Source organism: Spermophilus citellus (assembly GCF_964194105.1).
Source record: "Spermophilus citellus genome assembly, chromosome: 3".
In the NCBI taxonomy this organism is placed as follows: Eukaryota; Metazoa; Chordata; class Mammalia; order Rodentia; family Sciuridae; genus Spermophilus; species Spermophilus citellus.
This window is the reverse complement of record NC_138184.1, coordinates 207,927,782-207,942,423: the sequence shown is the minus strand read 5'-3', so window position 1 is coordinate 207,942,423 and position 14,642 is coordinate 207,927,782. Positions and strand designations below refer to the sequence as shown.

General features: G+C 40.0%; 1 protein-coding gene across 1 annotated transcript in view; it reads left to right on the top strand.

Moving 5' to 3' along the window:
- LOC308643481 (MARCKS-related protein-like) overlaps positions 1-4,343 on the top strand; it is a gene marked incomplete at its 5' end in the record, with an annotated part of 31,052 nt that extends 26,709 nt beyond the window's left edge. The window contains one exon of the mRNA XM_081283312.1: positions 3,183-4,343. Within this exon, the coding sequence (XP_081139438.1) occupies positions 3,183-3,886 (704 nt within the window). The 3' untranslated portion in view covers positions 3,887-4,343. The remainder of the gene's footprint in view (positions 1-3,182) is intronic.
- Between the last annotated feature and the right edge of the window lie 10,299 nt (positions 4,344-14,642).

Here is a 14,642-nt window from a genome sequence, read left to right as displayed (position 1 = left end):
ATCATTGGCACTTGCTATTTAATGCCAAATCTAGTTCATAGCTATTGATTGTTTTTGCTGTTGTGAAGTGCTGAATCACCATTCCTGTTTTTATGGTAATTGGTGTTATAAATGTCATAGTAGGCACAGGGTATTTATTTTAATGCTGTATATTGTTTTTTTTTCCTGTTGTTTCTATTGTTTGCTTCCCTCTTTTCTATGAGGTTCTGGGAATATACTGGGTTATATACTACAAGTTCACAAGGTATAGACTCCTACTGAGTAAATTCAGCTAAAAGAGAACACACCTCTTCCACATGCAAACTAACCATGCTTAAACTTCAATGATTTTTTTTTACTTTAATATAAAGAACAAAAGAGATGAAAATCTTCTAATGACTATTCCCCAAGTAGGAATGGCTAGGGGGGCCCATCAGGTCCTACTGTGGTCATCCACTTCTAGGCAGAAACAGAAATTAACACAAAGTCTGTGGGTACCACACCTATGAGGGGTCTCAATATAGATCATTTCCATTCATTTAGATCATTGTTAAGTGAAGAAGAGCAATCACAGAGAGTGTACCCCACATACCCTCCTGTATTCCACAAAATTGCCAGATCAATAAGAAGGACCCCACTCTTTTGAGACATACAGGACAAGTAGAATCTTCAAGCTCTGACAAAATATGCACTATATCAAAATACACTAATCATCAGCAAAGAAGTAGCAGTGAAACCATACTATAAAATCCACTTGGAAATAGTCTAAAAAATTCAAACCACCTGATATCTCAGAACACTTTGGCAATAAAAGGCTATTCCTTAAAAAAGCCCACAAACAACAGTGGAAGAGAAATCTATCCCAACCGATGCATAAAACACAATATAGGAATATTAAAAAATAATAAAAAACAAAGTAACATGATGTCTTCTAAATTTCATAATGCACCAACAACTGACTCTAAAGATAAGTGGATTAAATACCAAATAAAGAATTCAAAAGAAAGAAAAAATTAAGATAAATAAATTTTAAAAAAGAATTCAAAATAATTATTACAAAAACAATCAATGGATTCCAAAAGAATGAAGAAAAACAACTGAATGAATTATGAAAATCAGTATTGGGCATGAATGAGAAATAAGGAGATAGATATATAATCTTGGAAATGAAAGATACAAAATAAATCAAAGTGTTCATTTGAAAGTCTTTAATAGTGTACAGCATGAAGACAAAATCTAAGAGCTGGAAGACAAAGTGGCAGCCCTTGAAAATTTAGACAGTATTAAAAAAATGGGTAACAAAGACCAGAGTACAGTGCTGGGGTATGGCTCAGTGGTAGAGTGCTTCCCTCGCACATGTGAAGCATTGGGTTCAATCCTCAGCACCACATAAAATAAAAATAAAGGTATTTGTTCATCTACAACTCAACAACAACAACAACAACAAAACAGATGTATTGGGCTGAGGGTATAGCTCAGTTGGCAGAGTGCTTGCCTACCTAGCATGCCATGCACAAGGCCCTGTGTTCAATCCCCAGCATCACACACACACACACACACACACACACACACACACACACAAAGACCAGAGTATACAACAACTCTGGGACAACATTAAAACATCAAATTTAAGAATCATTGGAATTAAAGAGGCAGGCTAATGGCATGGATAACCTCTTCAGGGAAATAATAATAATGTTTGAACAAGAATGAGATGGACATCCAGAGACAGAAAGAATTCAGAATCCCAAATAGACAAGATTATAAAAGAACCTTTGGTATGCTTAACATACCAAACAAGGATAGAATTTTAAAAGCCCTCAGAAAAACATCAGATCATATTTAGAGGCAAGCCTATCAGAATTATTTCTGATTTCTTTTCTTTTCTTTCTTTTTTTTTGAGTGAGAGAATTTTTTAATATTTATTTTTTAGTTTTCGGTGGTCACAACATCTTTTATTTTATTTTTATGTGGTGCTAAGGATCGAACCCAGTGACCCGGTGCATGCCAGGCGAGTGTGCTACTGTTTGAGCCACATCCTCAGCCCTATTTCTGATTTCTCAGCATGAACTTCAAAACTCTAAAACCCAGATTTGGAATAATGTGAAAGAGACCAACTGTCAACCAAGATTGCTATATTCAGCAAAACTATCCTTCAGAATTGAGGAAGAAATTAAAAACCTTCCAAGATAAGCAATAACTAAAAGAATTCATGACCACTACACTGCAGAAAATACTTAGATAAATACTACACACAGGGGAACTAAAAAAAAAAAAAAACAACACCAAGAATTCACAAATGGACAAATCTCATTTAAGCAAATGAGAAACAGGGCCAAATTAAATGTTAAAAATAATAAATCAAAATGACAGGAATTAAAAACATATCTCTATAATAACATTGAATGTAAATGGTCTCAATTCTACAATTAAAAGACATAGGCTGGCATTAAAAAACAAGACCCAACTATATGTTGTTTGTGAGAGACTCACCTTACTGGCAAAGATACTCATAGGCTGAAAGTACAAGGATGAAAATGAACAAACCACACAAACAGAGCCCCCCAAACAAGCAGAACTAGCTACTTTCATATCCAAAAAAGCAGATTTCAAGCCAAAATTAATGAGAAGAGACAAAGAAGGTAATTTCATACTGGTAAAAGGAATAGTCCAACAAGAAGATATAAAAACAGTAAATAGTTATGCTTCAAATTCTGATTTACCTAATTACATAAAACAGATATTACTCAAAGATTCAGTATAATATTACTGGGTAATTTCAACATTCCTCTTTCACGAATAGATAGTTCATCCAGTCATAAATCAGTAAAGACTCTTCAGACCTAAAAAATTATTACGGATCAAAATCGACTTAACAGACATCTATACAATATTTCATCTGGCAAGAGCCAAATTCACTTTCTTCACAGTTACTCAAGGAATCTCCAAAATAGAACATATTTTAAGCCACAAAACAACTTTCAGCAAATATACACAAATACACAATTTAATCTTTTCTAATCTAATGGAATGAAATTAGAAATTGACACCAAAAAAAAAAAAAAAGGAAGGATATATATAGGCGGCTCGGCGGGTGGCGGGTGGCATTCTGGCGCGGAGCGTGGTGTCTGCGGGCGCAGCTAGCGGGTCGGCCGCGGAGCGGGGGTGCAGCTCGCTTCCCCCCCCATACCCCTCCCCCTCAGGCGCCAGCCACACCCCTCCGCCCGCCGGGCCGACCCCGCCGGACTATCCCCTGTGGCGCAAGCCCGGGGCGGCTCTGGGCGCCCCCCAGCAGACCCCCCCCCCTTGGAGCCAGAGCTCCAAGGCTCCCCCGGGCGACGTGACCGTCGAGGAGGCAGCAGGCGCTTCCCCCGCGAAGGCCAACAGACAGGAGAATGGCCACGTGAAAAGCAATGGAGACTTATCCCCCAAGGGTGAAGGGGAGTCGCCCCCCATGAACGGAACAGATGAGGCAGCGGGGGCCACTGGTGATGCCATCGAGCCAGCACCCCCTGGCCAGGGCGCTGAGGCCAAGGGGGAGACCGCTCCCAAGGAGACCCCTAAGAAGAAGAAGAAATTCTCTTTCAAGAAGCCTTTTAAATTGAGTGGCCTGTCCTTCAAGAGAAATCGGAAGGAGGGTGGGGGTGATTCTTCTGCCTCCTCACCCACAGAGGAAGAGCAGGAGCAGGGGGAGATCGGTGCCTGCAGCGAGGAGGGCACTGCCCAGGAAGGGAAGGCTGCTGCCACCCCCGAGAGCCAGGAGCCCCAAGTCAAAGGGGCAGAGGCCAGTGCTGCCTCCAAGGGAGGAGACACAGAAGAAGAGGCAGGGCCCCAGGCTGCAGAGCCGTCCACTCCCTTGGGGTCAGAAAGTGGCCCTGCATCAGCCAGCGTTGAGCAGAATGAGTAGCTGGGTGGGGACAGGTGGGTGATCTCTAAGCTGCAAAAACTGTGCTGTCCTTGTGAGGTCACTGCCTGGACCTGGTGCCCTGGCTGCCTTCCTGGGCCCAGAAAGGAAGGGGCTTGTTGCCCCCTCCCAGCCACATTCCCTTTTCTCCTCTCCCTCCTGTGGATTCTCCCATCAGCCATCTGGTTTTTCTCTTAAGGCCAGTTGAAGATGGTCCCTTACAATTTCCCAAGTTAGGTTAGTGATGTGAAATGCTCCTGTTCCTGACCCTACCTCCTTCCCTGTCCCCAGCCCTGCAGAAGGCAATTGCTGGTTTTCTCTCCCAGTTCTTTTCCAAGTAGGTTTTGTTTATCCCACTCCCCAATCCCTGAGCCAGAAGTGGGGTGCTTGTACTCCCAAACCCTGAGTGTCCAGCCTTTCCCCTGTTGAGTTTTTAGTCTTTTGTGCTGTGCCTAGTGGCACCTGGGCTGGGGAGGACATTGCCCCGGTCTGGGTTTTTATAAATGTCTTACTCAAGTTCAAACCTCCAGCTTGTGAATCAACTGTGTCTCTTTTTTGACTTGGTAAGCAAGTATTAGGCTTTGGGGTGGGAGGGAGGTCTGTAATGTGAAACAACTTCTTGTTGTCTTTTTTCTCCCATTGTTGTAAATAACTTTTAATGGCCAAACCCCAGATTTGTACTTTTTTTTTTCTAATTGCTAAAACCATTCTCTTCCACCTGGTTTTACTGTAACATTTGGAAAAGGAATAAATGTCATCCCTTAAAAAAAAAAAAGGAAGGAAGAAAACCTACAGATACCATATAAACACATGGAAATTAAACAATACACTTTTGAATGATGAATGGGGAATATGTGATAGACGAAATTAGAGGAGAAATTTAAAAACTCTTAGAATAAAATGAGGATTGTGATACAACATACCAGAAATTCTGGGACACTATAAGGAAGCTCTAAGAGGAAAGTTTATATCCATAAGTGCCTAAATAAGATAATCAGAAAGATCCCAAATAAGCAACCATGTCATGCATATTAAGACCCTTGATAAATGAGAACAAACCAATTACAAAACCGAAAGGAAGGAAATAATTAAGATTAGAGCCAAAATCAATTAAATGGAAAATAAAAATCAAAACAAAGGATAGATGAAACAAAGAGTTGGTTCTTTAAAAAGATAAACAAGATTGATAACTGTTAGCCAAACTAACCAAAAGAAAAAGAGAGAAGGCCCAAATTAATAAAATTAGAGATGAAAAAGGAGAAACACTGCAGACAACACAGAAATCCAAAATATCATTGAAGACTAATTTGAAAACTTTTTCTCCAATAAATTGGAAAACTTAGAAGAAATGGGCTTATTTTTAGAAATATGTGACCTGCCAAAATTGAATTATAAGAGAACATTAAAAATCCTAAACAGACCAATAACTAGCAGTGAGATAGAAGCAGTAATAAAAAGACTTCAAATAAAGAAAAGCCCAGGTCCAGAGGTGTTATCAGCTGAATTCTATCAGACCTTCAAAGATGTACTAATGCTAATTCTCCCAAAGTATTCCATGAAATAGAAAGGGATGAAACTCTTCCAAATTTACCCTATGAAGCTAGTATTCCCCTTATACCAAAACTAGATAAGGACATATCAAGAAAACTACAGACCAATATCCCTGATGAACTTAGATGCAAAAATCCTTAATAAAATATTAGCAAATCATATTCAACAACATATTAAGAGTATTATATATCATGACCAAGTTGGTTTATTCCAGAATTGCAAGGATGGTTTAACATTCATAAATCAATAAATGTAATTGATCACATAAATAAAATCAAGGACAGATATCACAGTGTCTTTTGAATAGATACCGAGAAAGCCTTCAACAAAATTCAGCACCATGGGGCTGGGGATGTGGCTCAAGCGGTAGCGTGCTCGCCTGGCATGCACGTGCGGCCCGGGTTCGATCCTCAGCACCACATACAAACAAAGATGTTGTGTCCGCCGAAAACTAAAAAATAATAAAAAAAAAAATTCAGCACCATTATAAAAACACTGAAGAAATTAGGGATAGAAGCTTACATCAACATCATAAGTCTATATATTACAAACTCAAAGCCAAGATCATAGTGAATGGAGAAAAACTGAAAGCATTTCCTTTAAAATCTGAAACAAGATAAGAATGTCCACTTTCACCACTCCTATTCAATATAGTACTAGTAATTCTAGCTAGTGCAATCAGGCAAGAGAAAAAATAAAGGGGATAAAAGTAGGAAAGGAAGAAGTCAAATTATTATTGTTTGCAGATGACATGATCCCATACTTAGAAGATTCAAAAACCTCCACCAAAATACTGTTAGAGCTAATAAATAAATTTATCAGAGTCTGAATATACTGAGTTGAAAAGGCAGAATACTATAAAAAACAACCTGAACTGGCCTTCTCAAAAATGTCAATGCCATAAAAGAGGTGGGGGGGGATTATTTTAGATTATTTAGATTGATTAATGAATTCTAAAGAGACATGACAGCTAAATGTATATTACATGATTCACGGTTGAATCATTACAAAAATAAATATGGACTATACACTATTATATTAATATAAAATCCTGGTATAAGTGCTTTATGTGCACATACATATGTGTACTTATATTATTAATACATGTAAAGAGTGTGCAGGTACAATTTTGACAAAAAGTTAATTCATAAATTGCCAAAGTCCGGCTGCAGCAAAATAACCAGGGGGTGACAAACAACTTGTGTACATTGAATCAGCAGGAGTGGGAGCCGTTTATTGTAGGACAGGAGGGGTATATATACATTCCACACAGCTTATCTTAATTAACATAAACTAGATACAGCAGTCAACCAATAAGCAATCTCCACACTTAATGGCTTGCTGGCATTACTTCAAAAACCACTTCCCCTGGCAAAATGCCAGGCGCCATCCTGACTTGTTTACAGACCCTAACAATAAATCTAGCTCATTATGGTTCTCTAAGTACAGGTGACTTTGCCTTCTGGGGAATGTTTGGCAATGTCTGGAGACATTTGGTTATGGAACCAAAATGTGCTACCAGCATCAAGTGAGCGGAGAGATGGTGGTAGCACAGCAGCGCCTCAGCTCCTAGAGTGCACAATGTGGCCCTACAATAAAGAATCAGAGCACCAAAATGTTGAGAGTAACAAGGTTGAGAACCCAGATCTAGGCAAAGGGTTAGACATTTTTTTTTTCCCAGTATTTTGGTAGGCTCGAATTTTTTTTTAAATTTATTTATCTATCATTAGTTTAGGTGGATACATTAGTTTGTTTTTATGTGGTGCCAAGCACTCTACCACTGAGCCACCACCCCAGCCCCTCAAAATTTTTAAAAATACGAAGGTGGCCCAAAAAAAAGTGAAAGAGGAAAAAATGTGTGAGAGAAAGGTGAGAACGTGAAAAAGAAAGTGTAAGTGAATTCTTTCTAGGTTCTTGGCTATAAAGAAAGATGCAAAGGGGCAGGGGAAGCAAACACTCATGGCCACATGGTCCCAACACTTCCAACCTCACAGAAGAATCATCCTGGGTGTCTGTGTTAGTAATGTCTGACACCCCCCCTCCAACCATCACCACTAAGGGGCCAGTGGGAGGTCCTGATCCTCACAGCTCATCCATTGTTGTTACAACAGAGCCTGGTTCCAAAAGGTATGTGGGGGGTTGTCTATTGGATTCTCTTTCTCTCTTCCAATCCAAAGAATGAGGCATGGCGGAGGGGATGCTGAAGTTCAAAGTATGCATAGAAAGGACCATAAATTTGAGTTGGAGTCACAAGGGATTACAATAAACTGAAGCTGTAGAAAATCAAAAAGCTAGAGTAAGCAGAAGTTACAAAGCAAAGAAAAAATGTGTAGAGCAGAGAGGATTAAGTGTCTCAGCTAGCAGGATCCATAGTCTCACTATAATGGCATAAGTGGGAAGAATTGCCGCTCTGGTACTGAGGTCCCTAGCGCTGTCTTGGATCCTGTAGCCTAAACACCTGGTCCCAGAGGTCCACTGGATCTCATAGGAGCATCACCTCATTCCTCGCCCTTTTCTCTGCTCAGTTCTTTGGGCCTGTTATGCTCCTTCTGCTTCCCGCCTAACTTGGTTAATGCCTTTCAGGGGCAGATATAGGTTTTGTGGGGCCTAAAGCTTGGAGACACCCTTTAAGAAAAAAAAAAAAGAATCTGGAGCCAGGTATGGTGGTGTACAACTGTAATCCTAGCAATTTGGCAGACTGAGGCAGGAGGATCGCAAGTTCAAGGTCAGCCTAAGCAATTAAAAAAAAAAAAAGGCTGAGGATGTGGATGTGGCTCAGTAGTAAGGTCCCCCTCTAGTACCTAAAAAAAAAAAAAAAAGAAAAGAAAAGATATAGCTAGCTCACTGGTACAGCATTTACTTAGCACATGTGAGACCCTGGGTTTGATCCTGAGCACAGAGAGAGAGAGGAAAAAGAGAGAGAAAAGGCTGGGGGCGGGGAGAATCCAACAGCATGAATACAAAATTGCTAACACTTCTCCAGCTTCATGGATAATCTGTCTCTGAGGCCTGTTCCTCTTCAGGTCTCAACTCCATCATTTTCTTAGTGACATCTACTTACCTCTTTTCCCTCCTCAACTAGGTTCGATCCTTCTATAACCCAGTGCTGATACAATAGCCAATAACCAGTACATGTATGAAGACATGATTTGGTGTCAACACACTTTATATACAATCAGAGATAAGAAAAATTGTGCTGTACATGTGTAATAAGAATTGTAATGCATTCCCCTGTAATTTATTTTTATTTTTATTTTTTTAAAGAGAGGGGGAGAGAGAGAGAGAGAGAGAGAGAATTTTATTTTATTTTATTTTATTTTTTTAAAGAGAGAGTGAGGGGGGGGGAGAGAGAGAGAGAGAGAGAGAATTTTTAATATTTATTTTTTACTTCTTGGCAGACACAACATCTTTGTTTGTATGTGGTGCTGAGGATCGAACCCTGGCCGCACGCATGCCAGGCGAGCACGCTACTGCTTGAGCCGCATCCCCAGCCTCCTGTCATTTATTTTTTAAAAATCAATAAAAAAACCCCCAGCACTTTCCACGTTAAAAAAATAGCCAATAATTATATGTAGCTACTTAGATTTAAATTAATTATAAGGAAATCAAATCAGATATCCAATTCTTAAGTTGGGTTTCAAGTGTTCAATAGCCACAGGGGCTCTCATGGCTAGTATGTTGGGTGGTGCAGGTATATTACATTTCCATGATTACAGAAGATTCTGTTAGACTCTGCTAATGAAGGCATAATCAGTAATATAGTATCCCCATTCTGAAATAGGGAAGGAATTCCAAAATTAATTAAGTTCAATAACAGATTGTTCAGTCCTGAGAGGAAGAGAAGGGTTATGTATGAAGCTGGAAAAGTAGCCAGAGACTAAAGCTGTTTCTTTCTTCTGGCCTTCAGCCCAATGCCTTTCTGATGGAAGTTGCTAGAAACATGTTAATTGAAAGATGAAACAAAGGATAAAAAAAAAGGGATAAAAAGGCCACTGTACTAGGAACCAGGAAATCACGGTTGAGAAAAGTTTTGAAGTGAGAACAAACAGAATTGCAGATAAAGGGTCTAGGGTGGTCCACAGGAAGGTGGATGCTTATGGTTTGAATGTCTCCCCTCCAAAATTCAAGTGCTATCAGTGATAACGGGACTTTTAAAAAGTGATTAGGACAAAAGGGCTCCTCCCTGGTAAATGGGATTAAGATCTTTATAAAAGAGGCTTCATGCAGCATTTGGTCAATTTACCCTTCTGCTTTTTGCCATGTGAGGATACAATGTACCTCCCCAGAGAATGTAGCAACAAATTTCTACCTTGGAAGTGCAAAGCAGCCCTCCATAGACAACTTAATAGGCCAGCATCTTGATTTTGGACTTCCCATCCCCCAGAACTGTGGGAAATAAATTTCTGTTCTTTGTAAATTACCTGGTCTCAGGCATTTTGCTATAGTAGTGTGAACTTGACCACAGTTCAGGAACTATGGCAAACAAGGGAAACAGGAAAAAATATGGTAATAGAGAGAAATAAAATGAGAGCTGAATGGGGTCATGCCAAGCTTTAAAAATGATGGTCACTAAACAGTGTTGGAAGATGGCCAAGCAGTTGTGAAACAATCATGGAAAATTCATAGTATGGTGGGCATTTAACAAGTGTCCACAAAGTAACAAAAAATTACAGCAGTATCCCATCTGGAGTTAGAATGTAAAGTTACCTGTTTAAAATATCAAGGATGCTGAAGTATTCAGAAAAGAAATTTTGATTTAAAATTTTTTGATTTGCTTTTGAGTGTATCTAATGAACAAACTAAATAATAAGGGATAGACAAAATGAGTATGACAAAATATTGTAAGTTATTGGAGATGGGGTTTATTGCACTTATTTTGTGTGTTTATAAATTTTCAAAAAAAAGCATGTGTGTGTGTGTGTGAGTGTGACCAGGAATTGAACCCAGGGGGTGCTCTATCACTGAGCTACATCCCCAGTCCTTTGTATTCAGGCTGGCATTGAGCTTGCAACCTTCCTGACTCAGCCTCTTGAGTTCTTTGATTATAGGCATACACCACGATGCATGGCCATAAAAGTTAATTTTTAAATTAAGATAGAAATATCCAGGTCCTGACTCTGTTTTGCTTTCTTGACTAAGCCTCACTTTCCCTGGGTGGTGGAGGCTTAAGGAGTGGGAGGAGATGAATCAGGAGACATATTTGTGGGTGTGTGGGCTTGCAGAATGGGCCATGTGGTTGAATTCTCTCATAGGTTAAATTATTTAGCGGTAAACTCCAGAGGGTTGGAGTAATGAAAGTGCAGGATCTTGGAATGGTCACTATGAGGAAAGTGGGAGCCTTACAGGGCTGCAGGAAATGACAAAGCTGGAAAGATCTACAAACATAAGGCTGGACTATTTCAATAAGAAATTGGTTTTATAGAGGCTTGATCTTCAGGGTGTTGACACTGGGAGGTGCTGTGGACCTTTCAAAGGTGGAGCCTAATAGGAGGTCCTTTGGTCATTGTAGACATGCCTTCAAAAGAGACTGTGGAAACCTGCAGGTCCTCTGTCCCACTTCCCTGCCACCTCTCTTCTTCCTGCCTCAAGATATGCTTCCTTTGGGCTGGGAATGTGGCTCAAGCGGTAGCGCGCTCACTTGGAATGAGTGCGGCCCAGGTTCGATCCTCAGCACCACATACCAACAAAGATGTTGTGTCCGCCGAGAACTAAAAAAAAAATAAATAAATATTAAAAAATCTCTCTCTCTCTCTCCTCTCTCACTCTCTCTTTAAGAAAAAAAAAAAGATATGCTTCCTGCTCCACTAAGTACCTCCCACCAATGTCATCTGCACCATGGGTAATAAAATCAAGAGGCAATCATCACCAAGCCCACACTATTTCATTAGGACTCTGAAATACACCTGTTCTTTTTATAAAGTTAATTGTCTCAAGTGTTTCATTGTAGTAACATAATGTTAATGAATACATCTTCTTGTGTCCTTGTAGAGGGTTCAGTCTCAGAATAAAAATATGTGAGGGGTGGGGATATTTCCCCTTCAGAGAAATCCTGTTGCCTGCTGAGTGTAAGGTCCAGAGATGGGTAGGTAGAAAAGATAATGGCAACTGGAACTTAAATAAAGATGGGAAGTTTTGGCTCTGGCAGAATTTCCCTGTGCAGGATATAAAAACTGCCAGTCAGGGCTGGGGATGTGGCTCAAGCGGTAGCGCGCCTGCCTGGCATGCATGTGGCCTGGGTTCGATCCTCAGTGACACATACAAAGATGTTGTGTCCACCGAAAGCTGAAAAATAAATATTTAAAAAAATTCTCTCTCTCTCTCTCTCTCTCTCTCTCTCTCTCTTTTAAAAAAATTAAACAAATAAACAAACAAACAAACAAAAAAACCTGCCAGTCAGAAGTCCCTACTTCTGCTATGGCTCCCAAGTTTACCTGACCAGGCATCTAGCTGAGGGGATTTGATCAGAACTTGGTCCTTCTTCTTCTGCCTAATCTGTTTGAGCCACCTACCTGGCACTGGGACTCACTCCTTTATCTCCCAGTCTTTTGGGACCCTTTCAGGTGTGATCAGTTTTGAGACATGGTTTACATACCATAACAGCTGCCTTTCAAAGTGTACAAATTCAGTGAAATTTAGTACATTCACAAGATTGTGTGAACATCTCTACTATCCAATCCCAGGGCATTTTCAGCACCCCTACCCATTAGCAGTCACTTTCTATTCTCCTCCGACAAAAAATAATCTACTTTTTGTCTCTATGGACTTGTCTATTTGAAACATTTCATATACATTGATTTATACAATATATGGCCTTTGTGTCTGGCTTCTTTTACTTAGTATAACATATTCAAGGTTTATTCATGCTATAGCATGTGTCACTACCTCCTTCTCTTTTATGTTCAAATAATATTCCATAAATAATAATTTATATTCAAATATATGTTGAATATAGATAATCAACATACACTTAAGTTGTTTTTACTTTTAGGTTGTTAAGAATGCTGTTCTGGGGGCCAGGGTTGTAGCTCAGTGTTAAGAGCGCTTGCCAAGCATTTGTGAGACCTTGGTTTCGATCCTCAGCACTGCAAATAAATAATAATAAAGGTCCATTGGCAACTAAAAACAAAATTTAAATAGAATGCTGTTCTGAACATTCATTATAAGCTTTTGAGTATGTTTTTAAAAAATATTTTTCTAGTTGTTGATAGATCTTTATTTTATTTATCTATATGCAGTGCTAAGAATCGAACCCAGTTCCTCACACATGCTAGCAAGTGCACTACCACGGAGCCCCAGCCCCAAGTATGTGTTTTTTGAATATGTGTTTTCAGATTCTTTCACGTATAACTAGGAGTGAAACTGCTACGTCATATGTAACTCTACTTACATACTTTAGAACTGAACTGTTTTCTACACAGTACCATCCTTTACATTCCCACTGTGACATGTGTGGGTTGCAATTTCTCCACATCCTCACTGATATCACCTTGTCATTCTCTCTTTTATAAGTCATTGGTTTTAGATGAGGCCCTTCCATTTTAAAGTTCATTCTCTATTCTCATGCCATTGGCCAAACTTCCCTCCTCCTCAGTGGACTCTGCCTACTCCTAGAGTGGCTGATCCCTTCTCTCTTTTAAATTCCATCCTCATCCTTGAATAGCCACACCTACAATTGCTGATCCCTTCTCTTTTAAATTCCATCCTCTCCTCGAATAGAGCCTTCCTCATAAAAAGCCCTGAGAGCCTCAAATCATGTGCCTTCATTTCAACCCTTGCCACTTCCAGGTGATCCTTTGGGCCTGCATGTGTTTTAACACAAGTTAGAAGCTGCTTTCACAAGTTCCTCTTTGAATCCTCCACTATAGGATGATTCAGAATCCTTGCTGATTTAGGTTTAGGGAAAATAAAGGATCCATTCTCCCATCAGATGCCCTTCAGGTGTCCTATAAAGATCTTAGTTCCATCCTCCTCTTAATCACCTTCATAAACTGTATAATGCATTGATAAATCAAAGTGGAAACAGAAATCTAACTGCTCTCAACTATAATGGAATCAGCCTTCTTCACTGGACCTTTTTATATTTTATTTTGACAGGGTCTCACTAAGTTGCTTAGCCTCACTAAGTTGCTAAGGTTGGCTTTGAACTCACGATCCTCCTGCCTCAGCCTTCTGAGCCAGTGGGATTATAGGCATGCACCAACACACCTGAATGCAATCTGTACTTTTGATAAAATCTTCCAGATGACTAAGAGACAATGAACTAGAGTTAGCAGTCTCTAACTGGGCAGGAAGGTGCGCCTTGTTTCTAAAGCCTACAATCACAGTAAACACAAGATCTCTCTGTAGGTTCTCCAAAAGGAAGGCTCCTCTGGCAACTGGCCAAGAGCTTACACTGCATTAGTACAGATAGTACCAGTATATAAATGGCACTCCCAACAAGCTCACGTGGGTTATGAGCACCCCAGTTCTCTAGTAAAATGATTCATGAATTTCCTTTTTCTAACATTTGTGAAATACTGAATCCTAGGTTGCAGCCTTCCTTTAAAAACACTGTGAATCTCTGAGATCACCACAAGGCACACTGAACATAACTATAAGTAATTCAGTCAAACTAGAACATCCCTAGAATGGTGCTCAATCAGCTTTAAGGTTAAAAGTGTGAAGGGAGCCAATGTAGGTGTCAGAGTGGTGGGATCAGAGGAAGCAGTGAGTTGGGACAGGAAGGCAGAACCAGAGGCAGGGACGAAATGCTGACTCAGAGATGATATTTAAACTTAAAAGGGCACTGAGGCCTTTGGGGGCAAGGAGACAAAATGCAGTTCTCTTTCTTGTGTGTGTGTGTGTGTGTGTGTGTGTGTGTGTGTGTGTGTGTATGGGATTGAACTCAGAGCCCCACACATAGCAGGCAAGTGTTCTACCAGAGCTACAGCCCTTTTCATTTTTTATTATTTGGGTTTCCCCCCCACCAACTTCTGAAAATCCAAAGTGGCTAACCATGCCTACCTTACCTGAGAAAGTAAAGGTAGTTCTTCATCATTATTTCATTTATGATGATGATGATGATGATGATGACGATGACGACACAGTCTCACTAAGTTGCCAAGTCTAGCCTTGAACTTGCAATCCTCCTATCATAGTCTCTGGCATGCAACACAGTACTCAGCCAGTTTTGTCTATTAAAGTCTCCTCACAAGGCTGGGGAGATCTT